Source organism: Spermophilus citellus (assembly GCF_964194105.1).
Source record: "Spermophilus citellus genome assembly, chromosome: 14".
NCBI classification, from domain to species: Eukaryota; Metazoa; Chordata; class Mammalia; order Rodentia; family Sciuridae; genus Spermophilus; species Spermophilus citellus.
In genome coordinates, this window is record NC_138194.1 from 68,181,233 (window position 1) to 68,195,181 (window position 13,949).

General features: G+C 36.0%; 1 protein-coding gene across 6 annotated transcripts in view; it reads left to right on the forward strand.

Annotated features, from left to right (window-relative positions):
* VPS13B (vacuolar protein sorting 13 homolog B) overlaps positions 1 to 13,949 on the forward strand; it is a 753,213-nt gene that overhangs the window by 523,463 nt on the left and 215,801 nt on the right. For all 6 annotated transcript variants that reach the window (XM_081265607.1, XM_081265606.1, XM_081265609.1 and 3 more), the window contains one exon: positions 8,033 to 8,720. In XM_081265607.1, the coding sequence (XP_081121733.1) occupies positions 8,033 to 8,720 (688 nt within the window). The remainder of the gene's footprint in view (positions 1 to 8,032; positions 8,721 to 13,949) is intronic.

The following is a 13,949-nucleotide window of genomic DNA, read 5'->3' on the forward strand; positions in this document are numbered from 1 at the left end:
AGGGCTCTATCTGAAGTGTGAGGAGTAAAAATTTGTTCCCAGGATGTAGGCTCCCTATTTACCTCCCTTATTGTTTCTCTTGCTGAGAAAAAACTTTTTAGTTTAAGTAAGTCCCATTTGTTGATTCTTGTTATTAACTCTTGTGCTATGGGTGTCCTATTAAGGAATTTGGAGCCCGACCCCACAATATGTAGATCGGAGCCAACTTTTTCTTCTATCAGACGCAGAGTCTCTGATGTGATATCAAGCTCCTTGATCCATTTTGAGTTAACTTGTGTGCATGGCGAGAGAAAGTGATTCAGTTTCATTTTGTTGCATATGGATTTCCAGTTTTCCCAACACCACTTGTTGAAGATGCTATCCTTCCTCCATTGCATGCTTTTAGCCCCTTTATCAAATATAAGATAGTTGTAACTTTGTGGATTAGTCTCTGTGACCTCTATTCTATACCATTGGTCCACCCGCCTGTTTTGGTACCAGTACCATGCTGTTTTTGTCACTATTGCTCTGTAATATAGTTTGAAATCTGGTATCGCTATACCGCCTGATTCACACTTCCTGTTTAGAATTGCTTTTCCTATTCTGGGTCTTTTATTTTTCCATATGAATTTCATGATTGCTTTATCTATTTCTACAAGAAATGCCGTTGGGATTTTGATTGGCATTGCATTAAACCTATAGAGAACTTTTGGTAATATCGCCATTTTGATGATGTTAGTTCTGCCTATCCATGAACACGGTATATTTTTCCATCTTGTAAGATCTTCTTCTACTTCTCTCTTTAGGGTTCTGTAGTTTTCATTGTATAAATCTTTCACCTCTTTTGTTAGGTTGATTCCCAAGTATTTTATTTTTTTTTTGAGGATATTGTGAATGGAGTGTTTTTCCTCATTTCCGTTTCAGAAGTTTTGTTGCTGATATACAGAAATGCCTTTGATTTATGCGTGTTGATTTTATATCCTGCCACTTTGCTGGATTCATTTATTAGTTCTAGTACTTTCTTTGTAGACCCTTTTGGGTCTTCTAGGTATAGGATCATGTCATCTGCAAATAGTGATAATTTAAGTTCTTCTTTTCCAATTTTTATGCCTTTAATTTCTTTCGTCTGTCTAATTGCTCTGGCCAGTGTTTCGAGAACTATATTGAATAGAAGTGGTAATAGAGGGCATCCCTGTCTTGTTCCAGATTTTAGAGGGAATGCCTTTAACTTTTGTCCATTCAGAATGATGCTAGCCTGAGGCTTAGCATAAATAGCTTTTACAATGTCAAGGTAAGTTCCTGTTATCCCTAGTTTTTCTAATGTTTTGAACATAAAGGGATGCTGTACTTTGTCGAATGCTTTCTCTGCGTCTATCGAGATGATCATATGGTTCTTATCTTTAAGTCTATTGATGTGGTGAATAACATTTATTGATTTCCGTATATTGAACCATCCTTGCATCCCAGGGATGAATCCTACTTGATCATGGTGCACAATTTTTTTGATGTGTTTTTGTATTCGATTGGCCAGAATTTTATTGAGGATTTTTGCATCTAGGTTCATTAGAGATATTGGTCTGTAGTTTTCTTTCTTTGAGGTGTCTTTGTCTGGTTTCAGAATCAGGGTGATGTTGGCCTCATAGAATGAATTTGGAAGAGCTCCCTCCTTTTCTATTTCCTGAAATAACTTGAAAAGTATTGGTATTAATTCTTCTTTAAAGGTTTTGTAAAACTCCGCTGTATACCCATCCGGTCCTGGGCTTTTCTTGGTTGGTAGTCTTTTGATGGCTTCTTCAATTTCATCCATTGATATTGGTCTGTTCAAATTGTGTGTATCCTCCTGACTCAGTCTGGGCAAATCATATGACTTAAGAAATTTATCGATGTCTTCACTATCTTCTATTTTATTGGAATATAGGTTTTCAAAATAATTTCTAATTGTCTTCTGTATTTCTGTAGCATCTGTTGTGATATTGCCTTTTTCATCCCGTATGTTAGTAATTTGAGTTCTCTCTCTTCTTCTCTTCGTTAGCATGGCTGAAGGTCTGTCGATCTTATTTATTTTTTCGAAGAACCAACTTTTAGTTTTGTTAATTTTTTCAATAGTTTCTTTTGTTTCAATTTCATTGATTTCCGCTCTGATTTTAATTATTTCTTGCCTTCTGCTACATTTGCTGTTGTTTTGCTCTTCCTTTTCTAGGGCTTTGAGATGAAGTGTGAGCTCATTTATTTGTTGGTTTTTTCTTTTTTGAGGAATGACCACCAGGCGATGAATTTCCCTCTTAAAACTGCTTTCATTGTGTCCCATAGATTCCGATATGTTGTGTCTGTATTTTCATTTATCTCTAAGAATTTTTTGATTTCCTCCTTTATGTCTTCTGTAACCCCTTGATCATTCAGTAACATATTGTTCATTTTCCATGTGATGTAGGATTTTTCCTTCCTTCTTTTATCATTGCTTTCCAGTTTCATTCCATTATGATCAGATAAAATGCATGGTATTATCTCCACCCCTTTATATTTACTGAGGGTTGCCCTATGGCATAATATATGTTCTATTTTTGAGAAGGATCCATGTGCTGCTGAGAAAAAAGTATATCCATTTGATGATGGTTGATATATTCTATATATGTCAGTTAAGTCTATGTTATTGATTGTGATATTGAGTTCTATAGTTTCTTTATTCAACTTTTGTTTGGAGGATCTGTCCAATGGTGAGAGAGGTGTGTTGAAGTCACCCATAATTATTGTGTTGTGGTCTATTTGATTCTTGAACTTGAGGAGAATTTGTTTTATGAATGTTGCAGCACCATTATTTGGTGCATAAATATTGATAATTGTTATGTCTTGTTGGTGAATGGTTCCTTTTAACAGTATATAATGTCCTTCTTTATCCCTTTTGATTAACTTAGTCTTGAAGTCGATTTTATTCGATATGAGGATGGCCACCCCTGCTTGCTTACGAGGACCGTGTGCATGATATATTTTTTCCCATCCTTTCACCTTCAGCCTGTGTATGTCTTTTCCAATCAGATGTGTCTCCTGGAGGCAGCATATTGTTGGATTTGTTTTTTTAATCCATGATACCAGCCTATGTCGCTTTATTGGAGAGTTTAAGCCATTAACATTCATAGTTACTATTGATATATGGTTTGTACTTCCTGCCATGTTTGATTATTTATCCTTTTTTAAAAAAATTTAGTTTCTCCATGATTATCTTTCGCCTCGCCCTCTGTCTTTACCGAGGCACTTCCTACTGATGGTTTTGGTTATTGTTTTTCATTTCTTCCTCGTGTAGTGTTTTGCTCAAAATGCTTTGCAATGCTGGTTTTCTGGCTGCAAATTCTTTTAACTTTTGTTTATCACGAAAGATTTTTATTTCTTTGTCATATCTGAAGCTTAATGTTGCTGGATACAGAATTCTTGGTTGGCATCCATTGTCTTTCAGTGTTTGAAATACATTGTTCCATGACCTTCTTGCTTTCAGTGTCTGTGATGAAAAATCCGTTGTTATCCTTATTCGTTTACCCCTGAATGTAATCTGTCTCCTTTCTCTAGTAGCTTTTAATATTTTCTCTTTGTTCTGTATATTGGATATCTTCATAACAATGTGTCTTGGCGTTGGTCTACTGTGATTTTGTGTGCTCGGTGTCCTGCATGCATCTTCAATTTGTATATCCGTTTCCTTTTTTATTACTGGAAAGTTTTCTGTAATTATTTCATTCAGCAGGTTACTCATTCCCTTGGTTTGAATCTCTGTACCTTCTTCTATCCCGATGACTCGTAAGTTTGGTTTTTTTATGTTATCCCATAACTCTTGGATGTTTTTCTCGTGATTTTTTAACCAGCCTTTCTGAGTTGGCTAGACTCTTTTGAAGATGATATATTTTGTCTTCATTATCTGACGTTCTGGCTTCTACTTGCTCCACTCTGTTAGTGATACTCTCAATTGAGTTTTTAATTTGGTTTATCATTTCCTTCATTTCTAGAATTATTGTTTATTTTTTATAATCTCTATCTCCTGATAAAGATGCTTAACTTCTTCTTTTATCTGTTTATATAATTCATTCTCAATGTGTTCTTTCGCTACTTGAATTTGCTGTCTTGTATCCTCTTTAAGGTTCCATTCCATCTGTCTAAGGTGTTCCTTGAGTTCTTTTTATGACCATTTTTTCTGATGACTCTAGGTCCTCCTGAATATTTAGGCTGTCCTGCATTGTTTGTACTCCTTTTCTTCCTTGCTTTTTGAAGCTGCTCATGTTACTTCTTGTTCTGTTTGACTGCTGAGTTACTGTTTACTCCTATAAATTTATTAGATGCTTGGGAGGAAACCTATTAGAAGGGAAGGGAAGAAGTCACTAAAGAGAATGTGAGTAAGCAGGTAGAATTCAAGGAAGGGGGGATAAGATAATTGAAAAGAAATGAAAAGACAAAAGAAGAAAAAAATAGGAAATAAAAAAAGAAAAAAATTTAAAAAAAATAGTAAAAAAATTAAAATTAAAATTAGAAGAAAAAAAATTAAAAAAAAATTGTAAAAAAAAATTTAAAAAAACAACAAGAAAGAAAAATGAAAATGAAAGAAAAACCCAAATCAAAACACAATTTGAGTCAAATGTATGAAAGATGATATATCATGAGCTATGTAATGCTTTAAATAATCAATAAAAAAATTTAAAAAAAAAGAGTAAAGAAAAAAAGAAAAAAAAAACTAATAAATGCAGTCTTAGAGTTTGATTAACTTCTATTCCAGTAGGTGGCGCTGTGCCCACCAGGCCAAGTTTCTCCTGTCAATATGCGGGAACCAATCACTGTGCAGCAGCTCCTCCCAGACTGGGCGAGTCTCCAATCCTGAGTGTCTAGGGCCTCCTCTTGTGTCTAGTCACTTCCCACTTTTCCTCTAGCCATGCCCCTCTCACTGGTGCCGGTCACCACAATACTGGCTACACGCCAGGTCTGCTGCTCCCGGGAGCCCTGTTTTCATGAACGACAGGGCACACTCTTCCAGTTTGCCATTCCCTCAGACCCTAAGTTTGTAGAGCTTGGGGCTGAGAATCCTCGGCGAATTTTACTTGCCCTCCAGTAGCCACTCCTCCGGTAGCTGGTGCAAGAGACCTCAGCTGTCAGCCCTGATGGGAGCGGTAGTTCTGCGCCGCGGGTCCCGCTCCACCTCTGATTCCCTGGGTCTGGCTATCGTGCTCACGGGAGAGCTGGGAGGGGCCCTTACGGGAGAGCTGGGAGGGGCCCTTAAGGTTTCCCCGATGTGTGGAGAGGGAAAGCTAGGGAATTACACACCTGTAGCGGCAGGTTTCAATGAAATTATCTCCTCCGCCGCAGTCTGATGACGTCAGTTCTCTGCCATGGTGGTATCTCTTGCAAATGGCGACAGTTCGTTTCCCTTTGCCGGACAACCAATTCAATGGGTGGGTCCTTACTGTCTCTCCCAAGCCCCGTTTCAAACCTGTGGCCACTACCTATGAAGGCTCGGTAGGCATTTACCTCCGTAGGATGAGAAGGGCTGACCAGTTGTTTCAGCTGGATGGATTAGTGCTGAGTCATAGCTGTTTGTCTTCGGGAAGCAGGCGAACGGGAGCTTGAATTCAGCCGATCCGGGCTCAGAGTGTGTTCTGAGAGGCCCAGACTGTTCGCCCCAGATCCATGTCAGCTGAGCATTGCCTAGTGATCCTGAGCAAACAGATTTAGGTTGTTTACGACTCCCTATGCCTGCACAGCTGAAGAGGTCAGAGACTTGATCTCTCTGCGCCCGCCGCCATGTTGGAATCACAACCAGTAATTTCTTATCAACTATATTCTGTGTGCGATTATATGTATTATTATTTTTTTGGAATTGGGTATTGAACCCAGGGCCTCACACATGATATTCCAGCACTTTATTATTAAACTTCATACCCAGACTTTTCATTTTGAGACAGGGTCTTACTAAGTTTCTCAACTGGCCTCAGTTTCATGATTCTCCTGCCTCAGCTGCCCAAATAGCCGATGTCCTGTATTTTTCTATGACTGGCAGTGCAGTAGTTTTATTTACACCAGCATCACCACAAACACATGGGTAATGCATTGCTCTCATGACATTAGGATTACAGAGAAACCAGGCAATAGGAATTTTTCAGCTTTATTGTAATCTCATGGGACCACCATAGTATATGCATTCATCATTGACCAAAATGTTATATGGTCCTATACTATATTCATGTAACCTTGTCTGATATTAACACCACAGAACATTTTAGTAGAATATACCCATCCTCACTCATAATGGAAGTATGAGTGAAGTACTAATCTCATCAAGAGAACAAAGAGTAAATAAATAATTCTCAGACAAATTTTGTTAATTTTGATGGACAAGCAAATTTTTGCTAGCTATGGCAAACTCCAGGCAGGAGTACAGCAGAGTAGAATGATTTAAAAGAACATGGTGTCTTCCAAGAGCCAGGGACAAGTTGTTTTGTTTCAGATAGCATATTTTTTTCACAATATGTCTTCCTTTACAACTATGAAATCAATTAATATTATTTGAAAAGTTTTAATAACTATTGTATCATTCTCTTTAATTGTTTATTAGTCCTTGAATATTTCCACAATCAGTGCTTGACAAGCAACTTACAATAACTTGTAGCATGGACAAATTATACTCTTTTTTCCCAACCAGATTAAGGAAGAGTCTAAAAACTGATAAGTAATATCCAGTACTTTGGGAGATAATTTTCTATTGCTAATAGTAATGTAAATTAGTGCAGCCTTTATGGAAAGATAATAGATCTGTTAAGCAGTAACTTTTACATTATTCATGTCATTTACATAGTAATTCCATTTCTGGGAGCCTGTTGTAAAGAAATACAACTACATGTTTGTCATAGATGTTTGTTGGCAAAAATTAGAAACTTGAATATCAATTATATGGAAATGCTTGCACAAATTATTCCTAACACTAAATAAAATATTATGCAGGCTTTTAAAAGCTCTATTTATGCAGAGTATAATAGCATGTTAAAAAGTAGGGTGAAAATTTGTCTCTACAGTATGATCATAACCACAGAGTAGTGTAGATGGAGGAAATCTATGCAAATGAGGAAAAAAGATTACAAGAAGTATGCTCCATAATATCGTTGGTTATATTTGCTGACAAAATAGGAGTAAGACGATTTTGCTTTTTCTCTTATTCTTATGGATTTTCCATAGTTACATTGATAATTCTATTTTATTTCAAAGAAAAGTAAATGAAAAATCTAGTTGCTGAATAGATGGTTGGAAGACATACAAAAGAGGAAGAAAAGTCATGCTGACAATGTGATCATAACCTCTGCTGCCACCAAGTTGTTCCTGGTTTTCTTCTTCGGATTCATGCGTGGACAATTTGGGGAACTAATGACCTTTATTGCACAAAGGAAAAATCTACCCTGAGAGGCTTTAATTACTTATTTTCTGACTTTGACTTTATTTGATCACCTACATTTACCCTTGGGCCAAGTCTTATTATACAAAGAAAAATAAACATCTTTTTAAATAGTGTGCATTAATTTTATTTACTTTTCTTTGTCTTTCATAATTTAGGATTACTGATTTTCTTCTCCATTCCTCACTGTGCAAAAACCTATAAATCACTTTTATAACAAGGGTAAAGAACATAATATAATCTATGTCTACATAAAATATCATCTCAACCAACATTAAATATGATTTGGAAACAATGTATTACTTGGAAAATCATTACAAAGAATACTAAAATCATTATTTGAAGAGGTGTTTTTAAAAATATCTGCTAGATTGTATTAAACCTAAATAAGATAATCTGGTACTTAAAAGTTTATTTTAATGAAGGGAATGCACATTTAATGCTTTTTCTCAAGTATTTCCTTAGCATTCTATGGTGAATTTCTTTTTGAGAAGGCACCTACCTACCTACTTTGTTTTTATGATTACTGTTTCATTAGACTTAAATTTTAAGTTCCTTTTTAAACACCCTTGTTTGTATAACATTGTTTATATAATAACACTTGACATTCACAGGTTTGAAATATATTCTTTTTTCTTACAGATCTCCAAACAGGAACAGAAAAAAATGGATACATTTGATGGAGGCATGGCTGAAACCTCATCTGGGTACAGTGGTGCTCAGGACAGTGGAATTGGCAGTGACAGTGTTAAAATCAGAATAGTGCAAATAGAGCAGCACAGTGGTGCTAGTCAGCACCGCATTGCCCGTCCCTCACGCCAGTCATCAATTGTAAAAAATCTAAATTTTATTCCTTTTGATGTATTTATTACAGCAAGTAGAATCTCACTAATGACCTATTCCTGTACAGCCTTGCCCAAATCAAAATCACAAGAACAGAAGGAAGATGAAAAAACAGGCAAGAGTTCATTAAATCTTTCAGAAGTTGATTCAGATGTTGCTAAGCCCAACCAGGCATGTATTTCCATGGTGACAGCAGAAGATCTCTTAAGCAGTAGCACTTCTTTAACTTCAGGAAAAAAAATAGGGGTTCTCTCTCTTGAAAGTCTTCATGCATCCACGAGATCATCTGCAAGACAAGCACTTGGCATAACTATTGTCCGGCAGCCTGGTCGAAGAGGAACTGGTGACTTACAACTAGAACCATTTTTGTACTTTATTGTGTCCCAGCCTTCCTTGCTTCTGAGTTGTCACCACAGAAAGCAGCGAGTGGAAATATCCATTTTTGATGCTGTGCTTAAAGGGGTAGCCTCTGATTACAAATGTACAGGTAAGAGCCTTCAAATTACTAGAGATTAAATAATTACTACTATATTATACATTTTATTCCTGTAGTTTCAACACTGATCAAACAGAAAACAGCTGGCAGAGCAGACAGCCTTCTTTTCTCGACAGAATATATAAAGTGCATGTCCCACAGCTGAATCGTATTTAAATTTGAAATTTACCAAGGCTTAGCCTTAACATTCTTGCTGTGCCTATGAATGTTCACTTTTTCTTAGGAGGTGAATGAAAAGGAGAGTCGTTCTTGACTATAGAGATGCTCAGCAATTTTTCCAGTGTGGGAGAGGCTTATCTTTTTTTTGTATTAATGGCCCAAAGGTATACTGTCCATGTTAATGCAGCTGTATAGCTGGAGAAGGAAAATACTTTAACACACGAAGTCTGTCATTTGGATGTTCTTTTTGATCTTATCATCTCACTGCACCAGCACAAAATTAAATATTATGGAGAAAGTTTATTAATAAAGTAAGATGATTTGTTTATACATTTAATACAAAAATATTTGTTAATGGTGTTCCCTGTTATCCCATTCATACTTATTTTATAACCAGAGGGCATCCTGTATCATGACTATGGAACTTCTGAAGTTTGTTGAAACTAGGAAAGTGAGCAAATATTCAGATTTAAGATAAATGAACTCTGAGGTAACTAGGTGTGTTGGAAATGAGCTTGAGTGAGGCAGAATGAGAGGGCTTTTTCCTGAGTTAATGTAGAATTGGAAATTTGGAGGCAAAGTCTAGAAGGTAGCTAGGTCACCCAAGACTTAGTATTTGAAGAGAACCCTAGAAAGCACAGGTGTAGTTCAGGCATTGTGTTGCTATAGGTGGTCTTAGTCCCATGTAGCAGATGGATACCAGCAGTGAGGCATTTGGAGAATTAGTCTTATCTGAAGGCAGGCTGGTTTGCTCTGGGCATTTAGAATGCCCATTTTATACAGCAGGACCCTGGAGAGTAGACAGCAAGTGTAGGGATCAAGACAGCCGAAGGAAGTAGGATTGAAAGAACCCTAGTTTCTTGCCAATGCTTAATTCAAGTTCCCTGCTTTACCAAAGGGGTAACTGGCCAGTTGCTAAGGAAAGAGTGACCTAGGGTTACTCCTTAGGCTGCTTAATAGACCTCTCTCCAGTGATGTGCTAGGGCTGGCTGCTCATACTGGCTTAAAAGACCCGATTGTTGAAAAAAAGTTTCAGGAACTTTGGAAGGCAATTAATTGTTAAGTCATTAGTAGCTTAAATCAGCCATGATAGGAGTATTTACACTATCAATATGAACAATTAATCAGCTCTCATATGCCAATACATTTGTTAAATATTTATCAGCATTACTGCTTCCCTTCTTCAAATACACTTGTCATTTCCTTGGTGCCTACAATACAATAAATAGGTATTTCAGAAGTAGTGGAGATGAGGATGGTCCTGGAGTGGTATAACATGTTATATGGCTCAAGGACTCATGCCTACATATCTAGTACCTGTTTGAAGGTCTGCTTGACATTGGTGAAAACTGGGTCCAGGATTATGAAAATAAATCTTCATTTCTAGCTCTTCATTAAATTCATTTAGTTGCAGTCAATTTGTAGGCAGGTGGCTTCTGTGGTCCTGGAAGAGATAAGTAGAATAGGGGAAAGGACTGATATATGAACAGCTATGACTCTTCCAGACTAGTATTTGTAGGGATACACAGATCCAGGAAGACTTGTTTTGTTTACTTCAAGCCCAACCGTAGGATACTTTGTGTATATCCTCTGCCTTTGAAAACAATCACTGAGCTGAGGCAAGCAAAGGTCCACTATAACAGAAGAAAGCTACCATTGATATATTTGTTTCCATTTTCCTGAATTGTAGGAGTTGGTCTGCTTTAATCCATTTTATTAACATACTCCTAAATCATAAGTTTATATATTCTATCTAAATCTGTATACAGCAAATTTATGAGGTCTCATTCCAAAGATAATCATTTGAATTATATCTTCATAAGTTAAAAATAATAAAGTATTTTGCTAGAGAGTGGAGGACTCTGTATGTAAGTGAACATAGAACCCAATTTCAGCAGATGAAGCTAGAATGAAAATCATGAGCTAGGGTTAGTATGGAATATATGTGTGGGAGGAAAAAGTCTTTCTTGCCTTAAAGGGGCTTCCACTACATGATATCCTTGTGGATACCATTCCTTATATAAAAGTCATCTACCTTGACACTTATGATCTAAATGCAGTAATTTTGTACTCACTCATAACCAAGAGTTATCAATGCACATAATCATGTTTCTTAAAATTGAACTTAATGATCTGGCAAAATTGATCAGAAAGCTAAAAAAGGAAAAATACAGTGGTTATAAAAAGATGTAACTAGCAATTATTTAGTACTGACTCTGCCAGGCACTGTACTAAGTGCTTTTTATGCATTATTTTGTTTCATTCTAAAAACAATTCTTTGAGGAAAGTTATATTTCATATTGCAGATAAGGAAACTAACTAAAAGGGGAATTAAGTTATTGCCCAAGGCCACAGACCTAGGAATAAACAGAGATATAATTCAAACCCAGGATTTGTTGAACTTCTGAGCCTGGACTCTCAAACTCTAGAATCTCTGAAGTGAAGAACAAGATATGAATCCATGGATCTCTCAGACTCCATTGGCCAACTCCAGACCATGCAAATACTTCCCTAAGTTTTAACTGGAAAATGTGTACAAAGTTAAATGCATACATAATGTGACTACATGGTCCCACCTGTCTTACTAGTGTCACACAACTGGGTTCAAATTCTAACTCTGTCATAAGATGTTTACCTATCTCATAGAGCAGTTGTGAAAATGAAGGATTTTTTTAATAACTCTAAAGTACTTAGAATTGAGTACTTTAGTAGTGTGTAGAAGGCCCTCACAAATGTTTGCTATTTCTGATTTAGTTGTTCTTATTATGTAGTATAAAGATTACTACTAAACTAGAAAGTAGAAAAACCAAGATTTTATTACTAGTCCTACCTTTAATTGGCACAGTGATCTTATCCAGGTAGTTGACTTCTTTGGGTTTCTGTTTACTTATCTGTAAAATGTGATGATTATAAAAGTTCTAAAGTTCTATCATGCTGTAATTTGGAATTTCTCTCTCCACCATTACCTTTCCAAAAATATTTTAACTATACTGCTTTAGCCTCAGGGAATTGAATAAGTCACTACCATATCTGGTTAAATTTTTTTTACTTGTTTTAAAGATGAAATCTTTCCTTGAAACTTTCAGGAGAATACTGATTGGTTTCTTCACAGTTATAAATGCATAAATGTTATTAAATGTCAATGAAATGATTTTTCAAAAACCAATCTGGGAAATTTCTGATCTACTGGTCCACGTGCATGAACCCATTAAAGTCCCATTATCAATTTGATTATCCAAAAAGACTTTGTGCGCTCCATGTGGTGGTATGTACCTATAATCCCAGCAACTTGGGAGGCTGAGGCAGGAGGATCACAGGTTCAAAGCCAGCCTCAGCATCTCAATGAGGCCCTAAGCAACTCAGCAAGACCCTGTCTCTACATATAAAAAAGGGCTGGGATGTGGCTCAGTGATTAAGCACTCCTAGGTTTAATCCCCAGTACCAAAAAAGAAAAGGACTTTGTGTGGCACTTTTCCCTCATCCACAAAAGCCCCATTCCATATCCAGTAATCTTTGGAAGTCCTGAGATAATTAAACTGGTAAAAAGAAAGAGAGAAATATGTGTGGCTATAATGTTAAGGGTCATGGTGGGGAGGGGAGGGGAGGGAAGAGTAAGGCAGAAGTGCCTAGCTCTGTTTCTGATTCTGATGTCCAGCAATCCTCAGTGCCTTTTAATTGGAGGGCAAAAGAGTGCCATTGTGAAGCTCACCTTTTAAGAATAGTCAAGAAGTTGTTTAAGGTACCATGAGTTAAAGATGGAAGAAGAAACATGTTATGTCTTTCTACAGTGTTCTACTTTCACTCTGAATATTAATCTTTTTCTAAAAGGTAATGAGTAACAGCCAGGCAATAGCAATTTTGTATATGTATGTGTGTGCATATATATATATATATATATATATATATATATATATATATATTCTCTCTCACACACACATGCATCTCAATAATTGATTCTTTTCAATATTTTGGACACACATGATGTGGTTGTGGAAATGCTGTTTAGGTTCTTTGTTTCTGTTTTTTAAATTTGTTTTATGAGCTCAAAACTATTTGATTGCAAAGTAATTTTAGAAAATGTGGCTTGTAATTGTTGATTTCTCTGACAGAAAATAAAAATGAAAAACATTGGAAATCAATTTCTGAAAGTTCAAAATTTTATTAGAACAGAAATATGTACTTGAAAACTATAGTTCTTATGTAAATACAAATGAACATATGTCAAAGATTTTTTTAACTCATTAATAACTCGTTAATTTTATTCATTTATTTGCAAGAATGTTACAAAGGAATTTATGCACAGAAGACCTGATCATCTCAGAGATTTTTATTCTAGAATTCATTAGGTCCTAAAAATGATAAGAGTTACTTGATCATTGACGTTCTCTACTGCTAAAGTATGGCTCTGGGTGATTCTAGTAAGATGGAATTATTTTGGCATTAAATTATGAAGGCTTAATTTTGTTTGACATTTAGGAGACAGTAATAAAAACTCTGAAAGCAAATACTAAAAATCTTTTAAGCATTGTTAGAATATGGTATAATATCTCAAGATGACCCCAAGAAATTAAGTTAGTTTTTGAAATCACATTTTTTCCTCCTGTCTTATGTAATCAACTTAACTCATTACCTTATAATGAACCTCTTAGCCCTTGCTTTCAGGTCTACATTCAGGTAATCTTTGGGAATCATCTTTTATGCATTCAGTTAGAACACCTGCCTTTTATCAAACATGTGCAAGATACTGAGAAACCAGTAATAAATAAAACCTTCTGCCTTTAGATACCTCACTTCATTTAATAATTATAATTGATGGAAGTTTAGCAGAATATAGATCTTTGTAAAATGGAGTGCTGTGAAATACTTAGATGAATTAAGTAAGAACTGTAACTTATTCTGTGAAGGAAATTTAGAAAAGCTGCTATCGGGGCTGGGATTGTGGCTCAGCGGTAGAGCACTTTCCTAGCACCGGTGGGACCTGGGTTTGATCCTCAGCACCGCATAAAAATGAAGGCATTGTGTTGTGTCCACGTACACCTAAAAAATAAATATTTTTTTTAA